The sequence below is a fragment of the Phoenix dactylifera genome, chromosome 3, assembly GCF_009389715.1.
Source record: "Phoenix dactylifera cultivar Barhee BC4 chromosome 3, palm_55x_up_171113_PBpolish2nd_filt_p, whole genome shotgun sequence".
Taxonomy (NCBI): domain Eukaryota; kingdom Viridiplantae; phylum Streptophyta; class Magnoliopsida; order Arecales; family Arecaceae; genus Phoenix; species Phoenix dactylifera.
In genome coordinates, this window is record NC_052394.1 from 23116504 (window position 1) to 23133465 (window position 16962).

General features: G+C 43.6%; 2 protein-coding genes across 2 annotated transcripts; both read left to right on the forward strand.

Annotated features, from left to right (window-relative positions):
* The first annotated feature begins 1102 nt into the window (after window positions 1–1102).
* On the forward strand, window positions 1103–3759 carry LOC103704160 (laccase-17-like). Its single transcript, XM_008787347.3, has 6 exons — window positions 1103–1291; window positions 1400–1551; window positions 1658–1902; window positions 2023–2151; window positions 2248–3204; window positions 3362–3759. The coding sequence occupies exons 1-6, from the start codon at window positions 1175–1177 to the stop codon at window positions 3490–3492; spliced, it is 1731 nt and encodes a 576-aa protein (XP_008785569.1). The 5' UTR covers window positions 1103–1174; the 3' UTR covers window positions 3493–3759.
* A 2757-nt stretch (window positions 3760–6516) lies between these two features.
* On the forward strand, window positions 6517–9280 carry LOC103704159 (laccase-17-like). The gene is made up of 6 exons (XM_008787346.3): window positions 6517–6677; window positions 6773–6924; window positions 7042–7286; window positions 7393–7527; window positions 7873–8829; window positions 8932–9280. The coding sequence occupies exons 1-6, from the start codon at window positions 6561–6563 to the stop codon at window positions 9060–9062; spliced, it is 1737 nt and encodes a 578-aa protein (XP_008785568.2). The 5' UTR covers window positions 6517–6560; the 3' UTR covers window positions 9063–9280.
* The last annotated feature ends 7682 nt before the right edge of the window (window positions 9281–16962 follow it).

The following is a 16962-nucleotide window of genomic DNA, read 5'->3' on the forward strand; positions in this document are numbered from 1 at the left end:
CCACCCCATCAACGGGTCAGCTTAAAGCCGATCTCCTTTAGATCGTGGATCAGATCGGACATCCTTATCATCGTTCAAACTGACGTAAGCCGCGAGATAGTTGGAAGGTTTCTATCAAATGAACTCTTATCACAGCAAAATCCCTTCCTCCGGAGCCACTCGAATATATTAAAATAGAGGAACTTATAACTAAGAAATGAGGGGTACTATAATACTAGCAAGTAGGTCTTTGTTCTAATGATTGGACGCCGGGGTTGTTACCATTATATTGTTTCTCATAATTTTCAAGGTTGGGAGAGAGCTCCCTTGGTGCCTAAGACTAAGGAAAGGCCTAAAGGGAGATCCAAACTCCATCTGGAAGTCGTCGACGTTTCACTGTATACAACCGAACCCTTCTTCCAACATACAATCCCAAAGCAGAAGGCTATTCGAAAGTTTACAAAAAGACCCTTTTACTGCACCGTAGAATTACTAAAATATAAGTTTGAGATCTGTTCTTGTAATGTTACAACTGAAGGGACTAGTATTCAATCATCCAACACCATTTATGCATGCATCGAGTTAGGCAAATGAGCGTCCCGAGGCTCCTCCTCAAACTATAACAATCTCCTACGTTGTGCATGTCCTATTATATTTTAGTAGTAATACTTGGGGGGAGAACCTTACTCCCTCGGTTCCTTGGAATTAAAGAAACACCATTCATGCATCGAATAGTATCAGATGAACGAATAGAGGAGGAACGGGCCGTAGAGCTGACCTGCATTATATGTCCTTGTCCTTGTCCTTGTCTTTTGACTGACGCCATTATTCATACACGTATGGTTGGTCGTTCAGCTCGACCCTTCCAACCCTTGTCATGAACTAGAGAGGCTCCGGACTCGTGCGTTTGCAGCGGACTGGTGAAGGGTGGTTTGGTAATCTCAAGCACGTCAAAAGCTTTTTTTCTTTGCGAGCACTCTAAAGTTCAGCTTGACCCGACGCGGGGGCCACCCGGCCAATGGCCGTGTTTGAGGAAATGGGACGCCAGGGTGCACTGTTAAATATTCAATCTTCAACTTATCTCACCTAATATATCTCCTATATATTTGAACCCCCGGCATTCATACGCACTGTCCGAAATTTGAGAGAACACAACTCGCATGCCCACCAATCTATCCACTACCAAGCAGCGAGGATGGGTTTCGCTTTTCCTCCTCCAACATTCTCCATGGGAACTTTTCTTCTCGCCCTGAGCATTTTCCTAGTGTTGCCGGAGCTTTCAGCAGGCATCACTAGGCACTACAAGTTCGATGTACGTAATGTAGCTAGTTCCAACTGGAGATTGGTTAGCTATAGCTAAGCTAAGCTAATAGAGCAAGCATGATTCAGTGTTTTATTTACCCACGATTTGGTCTTGCAGATAAGGTTGCAGAACCTGACGCGATTGTGCCACACACGGAGCGCGGTGACGGTGAACGGGCAGTTCCCGGGGCCTAAGATTGTTGTAAGAGAAGGCGATCGGGTCGTTGTGAAGGTGGTCAACCATATTCAGAACAATATCACCATCCACTGGTATGAATTGCGTATAAGTCTGCACGAGTTGAGATGGACAGCGAGTTCTTTATACCTTCGTCTGGGCTTTGATTGGGCTAACGAACAAATGATTATGGTTGGGCAGGCATGGCATCCGGCAGCTTCAAAGTCAGTGGGCCGACGGCCCAGCATACATAACCCAGTGCCCCATCCAGACGGGCCAAAGCTACGTCTACGACTTCACAATAACAGGGCAGAGAGGCACGCTCTGGTGGCACGCTCACCACTCCTGGCTGAGGGCCACGGTCTACGGACCCTTCATCATCCTCCCCAAGCGTGGCGCCTCTTACCCCTTCCCCAAACCCCACAAAGAAGTTCCCATGCTCCTCGGTGACGACAACGATCATATCCTGTTCATTCGATTTGTTTGTGAAGCAATGTTCTCATCTTTTTGCAATTTTTTTAACAAGTAATTAACAGGAAAATGTGTGTAACTCTTGGAGATCGCAGGTGAATGGTTTAACGAAGACCCTGAGGCTATCATTTCCCAGGCCCTTCAGACCGGTGCAGGCCCAAATGTCTCCGAAGCTCACACAATTAATGGTCTGCCTGGTCCTCTGTACAATTGCTCCGCCAAAGGTAGTGCTCTAGAGAGACCAGGACTTTGGGTGGTCTGGTTCATCTAGCGAGACCGGCAGTCATGTGATAGCATTTGGCTTTTTATGATTTTGATAGATACGTTCAAGCTGAAGGTGAAGCCCGGAAAGACGTACCTCCTCCGGCTGATCAACGCTGCACTCAACGACGACCTCTACTTCAGCATTGCCAACCACTCCATGACCGTCGTCGAGACCGACGCCAGCTACGTGAAGCCCTTCGACACGGACACCATCCTCATCGGGCCAGGCGAAACCACCAATGTTCTCCTCCGCGCCAAGCCTGCCTCACCAAATGCCACCTTCTTCATGGCTGCCAGGACCTACAACACCGGTCTCGGCACCATCGACAACACCACCGTCGCTGGCCTCCTCGAGTACTCGTGCACTTCGTCCAGCTCCATCAAAAAGCTCCCGCTCCTCAAACCAACCCTCCCAGCTATCAACGACACTGCCGCTGCTGCAAACTTCAGCACCAAGTTGCGCAGCCTGGCGAGCACGCAGTTTCCGGCCAATGTGCCCCGAACCGTGGACCGGCGTTTCTACTTCACCGTCGGGCTCGGCACGAGACCGTGCCCCAAGAACCAGACATGCCAGGGGCCCAATGGGACCAAGTTCGCTGCATCCATCAACAACGTGTCGTTTGTTTTCCCATCCATGGCTCTCCTCCAGGCCCATTACCTGGCGCGGTCCAACGGGGTCTACACGAGCGACTTCCCCCACAACCCTCCGTTCCCATTCAACTACACCGGGACTCCACCGAACAACACCTTTGTGAGAAACGGGACCAGGGCGGTGGTGCTTCCCTTCAACACGAACGTGGAGCTAGTCATGCAGGACACCAGCATTCAAGGTGCGGAGAGCCACCCATTGCACCTCCATGGCTACAACTTCTTCATCGTCGGCCAAGGCTCCGGTAACTACGACCCCGTCAACGATCCAGCCCGGTTCAATCTTGTGGACCCGGTCGAGAGGAACACTGCCGGAGTGCCGTCCGGCGGATGGATTGCCATCCGATTCCGGGCTGATAACCCAGGTAGGCCTATGGTCTATTGATAATTTTTGAAGGAAAATGGTGCGTTCGTTCCTAAGTGGCCCATTGAATCGCTTTGGGCTTCTTGTCAAACCCATTAAGACGATAAAAGGTTGACTTAGAATTCACGACTCACCGTTGACATTTGCGTGAATGACAGGTGTGTGGCTCATGCACTGCCACTTCGACGTGCACCTGAGCTGGGGACTGGTGATGGCGTGGGTCGTCAACGACGGGGCACTCCCCGGACAGAAGCTGCCACCACCGCCGTCCGATCTTCCGAAGTGCTGACATTGACCGCTGGATTTGAACCCGACACTTTCCGTTTAATTTGGGGTTTTTGTTAGGCTGTTTTTCTTAATCTCCTCACTTTTGGTTTTGCGAAAATATCGGGCCGTAAAAAGGGGCTTCGTTTGGGTGTGTTGTTTTTGGCAATTAGGCTGGAGAAATAACTTGTGAAACGCACGTGGCACCTTCTGCAAGTGCCATCTTGATGTTTGCTGTCTTTCTGTAATATCTTTTTCGTGTTTTCCAATAAAGTTCAGCTCGATTTAATTATTTTCTGCACAGCATGAAACTGTACTGTTTAATCGGTTCTAACTTGAGAGACTATACGTCCGCTTGTATCATGAAATTGGTCAATGGTATATGAAAGGAGAACGAAGAAGGTGTCGCCTCCTCGGGTGTCGAGTAATGCATACATACAGAAGGAACAAACAATCTTCGAGCTATTGTCTATTGTTTCAAGTTAAAAGTTAAGAGATGGAAATAAATCCAGTGGATCCTTTTTATTTCATGCTCCTCGTTTTATTTGTATCTATATTGTATACGGAGGTAAAAAGATGGTCCTGGCATTGCAAGATTTGAGAAAGGTCAAATATATATAGCCTTATTCTACGTAGGTTGTTCACCAATGACCTTTAGGTACCTTACCTTTATAGTTAAACTCATCCTTATGTTATGCATGAAAGTATAAATAATAATTTCTGAAGGTGATCTTCAGAAAGACTCCTGCTACCATTTTACACCTGGACTATATATTAAATGGCCGTTTAAAGCATGGTATGAAAATTAAACTTTTAGTCATTACGGACTAAACATCAGATGACAATTTATCAAGAAACCGGGCGTCCTCCATTCCAGCTCTTTTCCATCCATTTCTGACAGAATCCTGTTCTGTCAAAATTGAATGCAATTAAAAGCCTCCCTCAGACCCCGCATGGTCTGTTCCCACCATAGCCAAGAGATCTCCCTGATCTATTCCTACTTGGAATATGTATCCACTTGTTTAACAATGGTTTTGTAATGCCTCAATCCCCCTTCAAACGTCCACAGCAAATTTTGATCTCTTGCCATATAAAGTGTGGGAGATAGAATAATCCCAGAACACGAAAAGTAGGAGGATAGGACCATGGCGTTTATGGACTGGAATGTGTAATTTCATATCACATGCTATCCCTGTGCTGAAGCAACTAGATGCATGATATTATAGACGTTGTATTACAACTTTGCATTACAACGCTACAAAAGTGTCATTACAATTACTGTATTGCAACTCTTTTTCTTTCCTTCTTGTTAAAATATTTGAAGAAGAGGAAAACAAGAGAAAGCAAGAAAGAAAGAATTTTATTTCTACATTCTATTATATTCGGTACATCTCAGAATTTATATATACTCGTGAATCGACTCTATAAAAGAAAAATAATATAGGATGATATAGAATCATACTAATAATAAAAAATATTACTGTCTGATATAAGTTGTCATGTGATCCTAAAAATAACTGTAACAAGATCATGCTAATAAAAAAAAATAACATATGTTGATAGAGAATCACGCTAATAAAAAAAAATATTATGAGTGATGGAGGTTGTGATATGATTTCTAAAATTATGCTAATATTTCTTTTCTTGTTTTATTCTAGCTAACATTTCTTTAGTTTGAGAAGAAAATATATGTGCACCAGAAGGAATATTTGAGTAAAGTCTAGACTCTCTATGAAATGAAAACTACTTTAGGCCCTCCTGCGATATACAATGGGTTTTGATTCCGAAATAGCTCCGGTAATACGTAACTTGGCATATAATAGGAATATAAATTTGAGAGCGTGCCCTGTATGGATCGAGGGCGAGCCTGAAACAGAAACTAAGTTTGCACTTGCACTTGATGGAATACTTAAACCACATTGGAGAGTATAATCATAATAAAATTTTTGATTCATAAGCAAGAAAAATCATCTCCCAGATGGAACAGAAAATTTCCATTTCTTCAATATATTGCTCCCTGAAACAATAGTACTCTGATAGAGCGTGCGTACCATCCTCTAAAAACTTTTCATGCACGTAGCTTCCAAACCCTTTTGACAAGACCACAAGTATACGGCAGGTTTCCCATTATTCAATCATGAGATCTATTATAAATACGTTTTCACAATTTTTAAACATAAAGCATACTGAGAAAAGATTTTATCAAAATCACTGCATGCACTCGTTTTCCATTCCTCCAACAATTTCACAACAGTAAAGTTCCCTGACTACACATGTTTTACAGGTATACCGACCTGTAACACCCTCCCAACTACTCCATCTTGTGCCGCCTGAAAATTGAATTCAAGAACATGGATGGCTTTGATTTGTCTAGCAAGACAAGAAGGGAATTTGGAGACGAAAAAAAGAAAGCCAGTGCAGTCCCACTGCAGTACACGAATCCTGATGTACAGGCCTATCAAGTACGTGGAACAAGTGTGTCAACCCATGCACGGTAACAATGAAACCGTGCTCTTACCGTGCCGGGTGCTGGCAGACAGAACGGACCTAAGGTGACGGCGGGACATAATCCTCCACTCGGTCAAGGCAAATCAAATGAAGGGGTGGGGTCCCAAATAAGGATAAGAAAGGAAAGCCAAACTTCTTTTGGAAGTTGGTAAGTGCAATAGTTTCACCGCAACAACCATACGCTTCTAAGCTAAACCCCCAAACTGAAAGAGTACCTGCGAGATGACAAGAAAACCCTTTTGCTTCCTACTGGAAGCTTAGAAAGTATTCATGAAGTTAGACGGATCGAAGAGGAAGGGTGGGGTGGTTTTGGTAATCCAACTGATGCCTGAGTCCAGTGGCAAAGCGTTTCTTTCTTTATCAACACTCTAAAGTTCAGCTCGACCAACGCGCGGGCCAACCGGCCAAGGCCCATGCTTGAGGAAATGGGACGCCAACGACAAAGGAACAGTATCCTATTCTCCACGTATCTCACCTAATCAACCAAACACGTCTCCTATATATTCGACTCCCATAACGTTCGCAGATCGCTGTGCCAAAGCTGAGAAGAGAACACAACTCCCACTCCCTTGGAAGTAGTAAAGTATGAGTGCCCCTCTTCCTCCTTCAAAAGTCTCCATGGGAGCTTTTCTTCTTGCCTTGAGTGTTGTCCTAGTGCTCCCAGAGATGTCGGCAGGCATTACGAGGCACTATATGTTTAATGTATGTAATGTAGCCTGTTGGAACTGGAGATTGATTAGCCATTGTTATAACATGATTCACTGTCTTATATATTTGGCCACAATTTGGTTTTGCAGGTAAGGCTGCAAAATGTGACACGACTGTGTCACACCAAGAGCATGGTGACGGTGAACGGGCAGTTTCCAGGGCCTCGGATCGTAGTCAGAGAAGGTGATCAGGTTGTTGTGAAGGTGATCAACCATGTCCAGAACAATATCACCATACATTGGTATGGATGTATAAGCTTACATGAGTCTGAGATGACAGCTCGTTATCGAACTATAATATGGTTTTACAAGCATATGCTAACTAGACTGGGCTAAGGAATGATGACATGTATGGGCAGGCATGGCGTTCGGCAGCTTCGAAGTGGCTGGGCGGATGGCCCGGCATACATAACCCAGTGCCCAATCCAAACAGGCCAGAGCTATGTCTACAACTTCACAGTAGTTGGCCAGAGAGGAACCCTATGGTGGCACGCTCACCACTCTTGGCTCCGGGCCACGGTCTATGGACCCATCGTCATCCTCCCGGCGCGCGGCGTTCGGTACCCATTCCCCAATCCCTACAAAGAAGTCCCCATTCTCTTTGGTAATGACGACCGGCATCTACAGTTTATTTTTATTTTTTTCCAAAAGATGTTCGTCATTGAGCATTAATCAGCTAGGTCGCGGCTAACCTGGTTCTTAAATCACAGGGGAGTGGTTCAATGAAGACCCCGAGGCCGTCATCGCCCAGGCTCTTCAGACTGGTGGAGGCCCAAATGTCTCTGAAGCTTATACGATAAATGGGTTTCCTGGTCCCCTTTCCAATTGTTCAGCCAAAGCGCAAGGTAACTCCAATTTGGTCCAATTTCTGCTTGTAGTAATGGGAATATGGAACCGTTTTTAACAAGACACAGGCATGAATATGGCCCAGTCCAGGGCCCAACTACGTAGTATTTTCAACGATTAGGAAATAGACCCTGCCTAAAAACCTTCGTGCCCAACAAAGATTACGCAGTAGGATTTAGCTTTGGGCCTTGGTTGCCCAAGCACGAAGCTTGACCCAGACTAGTACAAAAGTTTAGCTACGGTAACCCATTTATAGGCTTATTAGCCAGGCCCAGAACTGTTGCTCCCCTATTGTTCCTGTCGACGCGAGCTCAGGAAGTTTAGAATGTTTTCACGATTGACAGATACTTTCAAGCTAAAAGTGAAGCCCGGAAAGACGTACCTCCTCCGGCTGATCAACGCTGCACTCAACGACGACCTCTTCTTCAGCATTGCCAACCACTACATGACCGTCGTGGAGACCGACGCCAACTACGTGAAGCCCTTTGAAACGGACACCATCCTCATCGGGCCAGGCGAAACCACCAATGTTCTCCTCCGCACCAAGCCCGCCTCCCCAAATGCCACCTTCTTCATGGCTGCGAGGCCCTACAATACCGGTCTCGGCACCTTCGACAACACCACCGTCGCTGGCCTCCTCGAGTACACGTCCACTTCATCCAGCTCCATGAAAAAGCTCCCGCTCCTCAAACCAACCCTCCCAGCCATCAATGACACTGCCGCTGCGGCAAACTTCAGCAGCAAGTTGCGCAGCCTAGCGAGCACGCAGTTTCCGGCCAATGTGGCCCGAACCGTGGACCGGCGTTTCTACTTCACCGTCGGGCTCGGCACGAGGCCGTGCCCCAAGAACCAGACATGCCAAGGGCCCAATGGGACCAAGTTCGCCGCATCGGTGAACAACGTGTCGTTTTCCTTGCCCTCCATGGCTCTCCTCCAGGCCCATTACCAGGGGCAGTCCAAGGGGGTCTACACGACCGACTTCCCCAACAACCCTCCATTCCCATTCAACTACACTGGGACCCCACCGAACAACACCTTTGTGAGCAATGGGACCAAGGTGGTCGTGCTGCCTTTCAACACAAGCGTGGAGCTAGTCATGCAGGACACCAGCATTCAAGGTGCTGAGAGCCACCCATTGCACCTCCATGGCCACAACATCTACATCGTCGGCCAAGGCTTCGGTAACTACAACCCACTCAAGGATCCCGCCAGGTTCAATCTTGTGGACCCGGTCGAGAGGAACACCGCAGGAGTGCCGTCCGGCGGATGGATTGCCATCCGATTCCGGGCTGATAACCCAGGTAGGCCCATGAAGTTGTTTTGAGTTATCGTCGAGCCCATTAAGATGATAGAAAGTTGACTTGGAATTTACGGTTGACCGTTGACTTTTGCGTGAATGACAGGTGTGTGGCTCATGCATTGCCACTTCGACGTGCACCTGAGCTGGGGACTGACGATGGCGTGGGTGGTCAATGACGGGGCACTCCCCGGACAGAAGCTGCCGCCACCACCATCCGATCTTCCGAAGTGCTGATATTGACAGCCAGATCCGGTCAATTTTTGGGGTTTTGTTGGATTTCCTTTAAATGTTTTGGGTGTTGTTCATTTTGTTCAGCCTTGATAAACAACATCTTGCTAGATGGCTACGTGGCACGCCCTACAACTGCCATGTTGATGTTTGCTGTGGTTTTGATTTCTTTTTGTGTGTGTTTTCCATCAATAAAAAGCTCAGCTCAGCTCATGATCGATTTATACTGCGCCGCATGCACCTCTCTTTAGATTAATCATTAAAAGCTCACCACCCGGACTTGCAAAATAGTGTATACAGACAAACTTTAGCTCGGACTTGCTGAGACAGATATATACCATGACAATTATGCAATATATATCAAGTTATTCACAGAGTAACCTCCAACCTAGGACAAATCTAGGTTTTATAATATCAAGTTATGCTCAAAGTAACCTATAACCTAGGCCAAATCTTCTAGCACCCTCACCCATGCACCAAAAACTCCCATACCTACCCTACGTCATCATATAATGATTGCCCATTAGCAAGAACTAAGCTAAATTGGTCCATATCCATCATATCATTCGCTTTGTCTCATTCAAATTTGGAGCTGTAGCTAGCACATGACAGAGTTGTGGTAGAATCTCACCTCGTCTTCTCCAATCCAGAGATGCCTCTGCACGGGGTTGGTAATTGAGTGCTGGTTCATGCATTAATATTTTTTATGGAACATATCAAAATCTTTGACCGATCCACTCCCCAGCACAAGCTATGTCGGTATCTTTTTATGCTTCCAACTAAAGGAGGGCTATTTTTGTACAACAGCAGCTTCAAGAAGCCTGTACCGTGCACATGGCAGACAGGGGATCCTTTCAAGCTTCCAATCGGTCAAAAGATACTTCTTGCCCCCCCGTTTCTTAAAATATATCCAAACTTCTTGCTGCTTCTATGAGATACCAGAGCACGAAAACTTGATCAATTTTATGCAGTGGTTTTGAATTCATGCTGAAGGACGACAGTTGAACAACCATCTCTAAAATCAAATATTATAAATAAAAAATATCCTGGAAATTTTGAAAAATTATATTACTACCATTAGTCTTGGAATATCATGCATTATATTATTAGCTATCACATGGATTTTAGGTATGGTGGATCTTCGGTGAATAAGAATTAGGTGTCAGCAACAAAATAGCAAATAAGAATATATGGACAGATAGGTCGATAGGGAACATGGAAACAAAGATCTTAGGCAAATAAAAGACAGTAGTTGAATATCATCTATTGCCCTCTTCTTTCGAGTGCTTAGAAACAACAACCACTAGTTGTAGACAGACAAGTGATCATTAATTTTCTACCAAGGTTTGCAAATGTAGACACATGCTAAATGTAATATGACTCAAAATTCTTATATGTCATACTTCCAGTACGTAAGAGGAGACAGACAGTGGATGATATCAAATAATTTTATAATTTTCTTCATTCTTACAAAAAATTGTAAGTAAGAATTTCTTGTAGTTTTCACATTATGCTGTATTTTGGAAGGATGAAACATGTTTTGTATGATTGCTCATATAATCAAGCTTTGTGTGTTTTGCATTTATGGAGTGCATGAGCATGGGGAAAAAGGAATGTTATATCCACTGCTAGCTTTAAAGTACAAGATACAAAATAAAGTTTTAACTTATTATAATCCTTATCCATATGTATATCAATTGAGACGAGGCACTTGAAAAGTAGATATACAATGCTATCTATCTTGAAATCTTGAAAATTTTAGAACATTGACTTCAAATTAGAAGTTCAAATGAGATGAGCAACTTGCGAGTTACTTAAACTTGACTTGGATCCAAGCTTGACTCAACTCAACTACTACCAAGCCTAAGTCGAGTTTCACTAACTAGAACAATTTTCAAGTCGAGCTCACGTAGCAAAATACTCACTCAAAAGGTTACAAGTCTAGACAAATATATATATATATATATATATATATATATATATATATATATATATATATATATATATATATATTATTCATAATATATATTATTAATTTAATATTTTAAATATATAACATTTATATATATATATATTTCATCTAAGGGACAAATTGAAGATGCGGACTGGGCACAAGGGACGGCCGCATGCTTATGATTAGTCAGCACAGGCAGACGTGGCAATATGCTAATCATGTCGTTGTCACATCGAGCATTAGTGGCTCCTTTGGCCGTGGATGTCCCGCTGTTCTGCACATTCTTGGTGGCGTCGCAATCCCTGTCGGCGACTAGGGGTCGGACCGCCGGCCCATCATTGCTCCGCGTCCCGCTCTCATTATCTCAAGTCCACCAAGTAGCGCCCATGCCCAGAAACCTAACTCACTTCACAAGGCCACTCTTGGACCTAGGATGCCCCTCGACCCGGTCCCACCACGGCTGTCTTTGACCGACACGTCAGGAGCAACTGGTCCATGTGGGGCCCAGTTTAAAAGTTGGCAACATTGAGCTGGATCCAGGTGTACATGGGCCTTAGAATGCAGCCATTGCCCAGGGTATGGTTTTCTTTTATTTGTTTACTGATCTTGGTTCTTGGAGCTGCATATTAATTACTGAGACAAGCCTTCAAGCAAAAGGAATGGCTAGGGTAGTGTTCATTTGAGGGTCTCTTGGAAGGTAATGTTTCCAGGTTAATTCCATGTCGAGGTGATATAATTAACTCGTATAAAGTGTTTTCTTTGTTGGATTGGTTAACTTCGATATAGAATCTAGGAAATAGCCTTTCATCTGCACCTCGAACATATTTTGGAGCTGTGTCTACGGCAAATGACTGAGTTTTGATGCAGCCAAATTTCTAGAGCATTTAGGTTGAGCTGAATTCTTGAACATGGTAAATCTTAGTTGGGTAATTGCAGACAAGACATCGATTAAGATTTGTTCAAGAACTCTACCGAAAAATAACCATAACATCGATCATATTCAACCATAATTTTCTTAACCAGAACGTATCCTAGCCTCCAAGACGCACACAAGCAGCCTTGTTGGATCTCAAGATAAACATCTTCGCTGTTCACGACGTCCACCAAAGACTCATTCACACTCATCTGGTGCAGATGTTTGGAACCTAGATTGAATGCAAGCGGCAGCCTTAAAGCAGCAAACTGCGACAGCTTTATTACAAGACCGACAAAACCGCCAACTTGGAGGGATTTCATCAAACTCGGAGCCATCCAACGAGCGTGTCAGTCACCGTCCAAAGATCACCATACCCTGTGGCAATTAGTCTAATCGCATCATCAACTAGAAGGCCGTCCATTCCATCACCACCGTCTATTAAATTGAAAATATACAACCATTTTACAAATTTTATCAAACCTCGTCTGATGTTACTGGTTGCATCACTTCTTTTTCTTTTTCTTTCAGACGAGCAAACTACATGTGCCTTCTGGTTTAAGTTTAATCTTTGTTTTTAACCTCGGCCCGCAGGGAGTGCCGACTAGATCCTTCCGTTTAGTTCTCTCTCGTAGTTTTACCAAGCTAAGGGGCACCTCTGACGCCAGTCTCGGGAACAGATCCTTTTCAAGATAGATTTCCGTTTAGAAAACAAAAAAAAGAAAAAGAAAAAGAAGAAGGAGAGGTGGGATCCCACCTCCACTTCCTCTATAAGAGAGTATCTACGGCCACCCCCGACCCCCACAGTCTCCTCTTCATCTAGCCACCCACACAAAACCGAGTCTTTCTGCCCCGTCTTAGCTTGTTCTCTCTTGTTTTGATATCTTTCATAATATCATCATTTATACAAGCGAGAAGAAGGGAAGAAAACTTGGAGGATGGAGGATTACATGGATGAGAAGTGGAAGCTGTCGAAGAAGGGGAGCAGGAGGGTGGCGGTGGGAGAGGGCAGGGGACCTTTGTTTAATGGGCCGGCGAGCGAGAGGGAGGGGAGGACGTCGCGGTCGTTGTCGAGCCGGTGCACGAGGTTGGTGAAGGAGCAGAGGGCCAGGTTCTACATCATGCGCCGCTGCGTCACCATGCTCATCTGCTGGCGAGACTACCCCTGATGATGATTTATTTACTCTTTGGTTGCTTCGATCTGCTTCTTGTTTTCTTTCTTTCTGGGAGACGGTCTTCTCTGCCGTCCAAGAAGGAAACGTAGGCGGCTAGGAATGCAACACAAAAGAGAAAGGAAGACAGATTAGAATGCTTTTGTTTCTTCTTTACTTCACCATTTATATCTTCATGGTGTCCATGTACTCGAGAAATCTTTGGCTGGCCCTCCTCTTCTTTGTGCTGTTGAGTTGGTGCAACTAATTATACCAGCCACTTCCACTTGATGCTGTGAGAAAATTTTGGCATACGCAAACATCTGGGGAAAAGATTAATTCTTTCTGCCTGCCTCCTAACCTATAAATCTACTGTGTGCTTTCTTTAGTCTTTCTTTTTCTAGATCGTTCTTAGATCTGTTAATTGTTTGGAGTGATGGATGGACGGATGGTGGTGGAAGGCAGGAGAGAGAGAGAGAGGTGGTGACGTTTACCGGTGACTCCCTCTGTGTGCGAGCCTGCCGAGTCCGGTGTCACAGGCTGACACGATGAATTATTGGTAAAATATTTTATAGATCGCTGAGCCATCGTCGCTTTCACTGTGCATGGCTGCATGTGCTTACTATTTTTGAATCGGGAAGTACAGTTGCCGAGTTGATATCAAACAACGAAGTGGCGGGGACGTGGATTCAGCTTTAGCCCTAAGGTTTGGCAGGTGAGGGAGGCGGCAGCTTTGGCCCCTTTCTCCTCTTCCTTTAGCTGGTGAATTAAAAAGTTACACATCATTAGCGTGTGCTGCCTACTACCGTCATACATGTCCATCTCGCTGTATACACCCACCCCCATCACACCGTTAAAATGTAGTAAAGCTGGCTAGGAATCAAGGAGATGAACTTCTAGCAAAATGGCCCAGGTGATCTGCAACATGGGCGGCAACCCAGTTCGCGGCACTATTATCTCTCTATAAATATACTTGGCCTCAAAAGCATCCAAGTATAACATTAGTTTGGACACCTTGAGGCATAGATTCCAACCAAATATCCATGGAATCATAGTTTTGGAGTCTCTTTCTAAGATGATAATGGGAAAGCATGGTGACCACCAAAGTTAACCCCTCATATGCAACTCTCAGCTCTATAAATTACTAAAGTCTCAAATAAACATGGCATCCACCTACAACTACAAATGCCAGCTGTAGTTTTGATCATAAATCTAGCACTAGTCATTTAACCTTACTTGTTTCATGCTACTATCAAAGTTGATCTTAAGAAAATCAGAAGTTAAGAGCTCCTAAGTGAGCATAATCATTTGAGAAGGTGTAAAAGCTGCTAGGCTAGAGTTTCAGATTTCTCTAGCTATCAAGGATTCTCTAGGAGCGTTAGCAAGAATGAATTCGCTAGTTGATATAGGAGGATCACCGGACTCGATGTATACCACTTTGGCCACTTTGAATATTCAAAAGGATCACTAAATTCAATATGGATCACTTTGGCCATTATGAGTATTCAAGAAAATCACCAAATTCGATGTGCAATACTTTGGCCACTACAAATATTTAAGAGAATCACCAAACTCAATATGGATCACTTTGGTCACTAACGAGCAGGGCTGAACAGAGTTCAGAAACAAGATCCACCATATCGGACAGTCGAGTCGTATGCCAAACTTTCAGAGGCCAGATCTTAGTCATACGATACCCGTTGAGATGATCCTTTTTTTGAAATTGGGTATATTTTCAAAATCTATAACTAGGACTTTGAATTGGGATGAAATTCTATTGTTTAGACCCTAAAAAAGGCTGGTCAAACTAAAAATTTTCTTTTTAGGTAAGACTCTGACCAGACGTAGCTCTCTAAACGAGAAGAATCAAGTGGAGCGACGGAAGACAGAGTTGATATAGAAATCAAGATCTATCTCCTCGATATTTTTTAGCTTTTTTTAGAAGATTTCTATTAGTGATGTTTATTTTAGAAAAAACAGTCCTATTAAAATTAGAAAGAGAATTCCGACCCAAATTGTGTTAGGGCGAACCTCACATTATAAATAGAGGCTATGTACCTCTTTTTTTTAATCATTAATGAAAGAAAAGAGGACTTAACCTCTATTTTTGAGATTCCTTCATCTATTTTTAGAGATCCGAGTTGAACGGGTTAAAAAAAATCTTTCTTCTTCCCGATTGGATCACTAGTTTGAATCAAAGCCTTTATAAAGATCACTTGATGGCTTTGATCAATGTCATCAAGCATTGTCCTATGCTTAACCATTCATATATGATATGCAGCATAACACAAGAATGTCACCTTAAGGTCGCAACTACCTCGTAGAATACCAGCTTTAAGCATTTGCGAAGGAGTTCAGATAAGAAGAGCTGATAAGGATCGTCTCATAAAAAGAAACCATTCTCCAGACAGGCGGGGCCCCTGGAGGGCCTGGACAACCCATCAAGACAAGCTCAATAGTCTTCTCAATTTCAGAACAAAGATCACAGTAAGGAGGGATTCGGGCACTTCTATGATGCATCACATGGTAACAGGAGAGACGCTTCCGCACCACTTTCCAAAGGAAGAGAGCTGCCCTTGGACATGTCAGTCCTCTCCAACCAAGCAACGTCATAGGATCTAATCAAGTCAACCCTGAACAGTTTATATAACTCATCGATACGAACATGCGTTGAAGGAGAACCTTCCCATCCGAGCTTATAAGGAAAGCTGAAAAACGGAATCGCCACTGAGGATTTTGGAAGCCAAGATCTCCCCAGATACATGAGCCCCGAGGGCACTGTTCCATTTCCTTTCTTCTTGAACAATAGGGTCACAGACCCTCTGATTCTCCAAGATTGCACCATGAGAGGTAGGAGGAAGAAGCGCTAGAGATGCTGGAGAGACCCATGGATCATTGAGCACACTGATAGATTTGCCATCTTTGATTATCCATCTAATCTTGGAGGCCAAAATAAGGATATGCGAACAAATTAATCTCAACTACATGCCATGGAAGGCATTTGGTATACAATCTAAACTCCATATTTAGATCTCATCATAGGGCATCAAAGGTCATTGAACTCTAATAAATATATATATATATATATATATTTATGAAGAGGAAGGCAAAGCCACTTAGCCACCCGGCTTTTATTAGAAAACTGAAGTTTACATAAACTATTTAAAAGAATTTGTAAAAAAGAAAAACACAAAAGAGCAATAAAAATCTTTTACAAAAAAATAGTGGTTTGTAAGTAAACTATTCAATAAGCTAAACAATTTTGTAAGTGATTTGAAAAATCTTTGTATCTTCAGTGTGCAACTATATAAGTTCTTATCCTGATGTGAGTCAGCCTTCTTTTAAAAAGATAGATTAACGTCTTTCAACGTTCCGCACCGATGTTGCGAGGTTACTCCAAAATTTTAGATAAGGATCAAACAGCTCCTTTGAACATGGATACTTCAATTAAAGAAGGCTGACAAGATATTCTGCAAAACACAATAAATAAAACTTGATTTTTTAAAAAAAATTCAAATATTTCACTCTTTCCATATTCTAACAGATAGCAGTAATCAATTGATCCCAACATATACCGTACCGGATCGAATAGTACGGAATATACTATACTGCACTAGCTTAGTATTAATATGCGGCATAGGAGACGTACCTATATTTGATATGCTAAATCGGCCTCCGAATTTAACAATATAATGGTACCGGTATTGGCTTTATTGTCTAAATGGTATATATTGTGGGGAAGTATTCAAACTATTTTCTCTTATTGTAAAGGAAGTCTGGGTTGAACTTTACCGAAAACTTAAGCTATAAGTACTATAATTTTAAAATTAAAAAGCCAACCCGAGTTACACCCTGTCTCCTTGTCCTGGTCTGCGAGCCATCTTGCCA

Bases quoted from the DNA above. Each gene is read 5' to 3' on its own strand.
- LOC103704159 (XM_008787346.3), top strand. From the start codon at position 6,561: ATGAGTGCCCCTCTTCCTCCTTCAAAAGTCTCCATGGGAGCTTTTCTT. The intron at 6,678-6,772 runs GTATGTAATGTA...TTGGTTTTGCAG, and splicing joins CGAGGCACTATATGTTTAAT to GTAAGGCTGCAAAATGTGAC. The intron at 8,830-8,931 runs GTAGGCCCATGA...CGTGAATGACAG, and splicing joins ATTCCGGGCTGATAACCCAG to GTGTGTGGCTCATGCATTGC.
- LOC103704160 (XM_008787347.3), top strand. From the start codon at position 1,175: ATGGGTTTCGCTTTTCCTCCTCCAACATTCTCCATGGGAACTTTTCTT. The intron at 2,152-2,247 runs GTAGTGCTCTAG...TGATTTTGATAG, and splicing joins GTACAATTGCTCCGCCAAAG to ATACGTTCAAGCTGAAGGTG. The intron at 3,205-3,361 runs GTAGGCCTATGG...CGTGAATGACAG, and splicing joins ATTCCGGGCTGATAACCCAG to GTGTGTGGCTCATGCACTGC.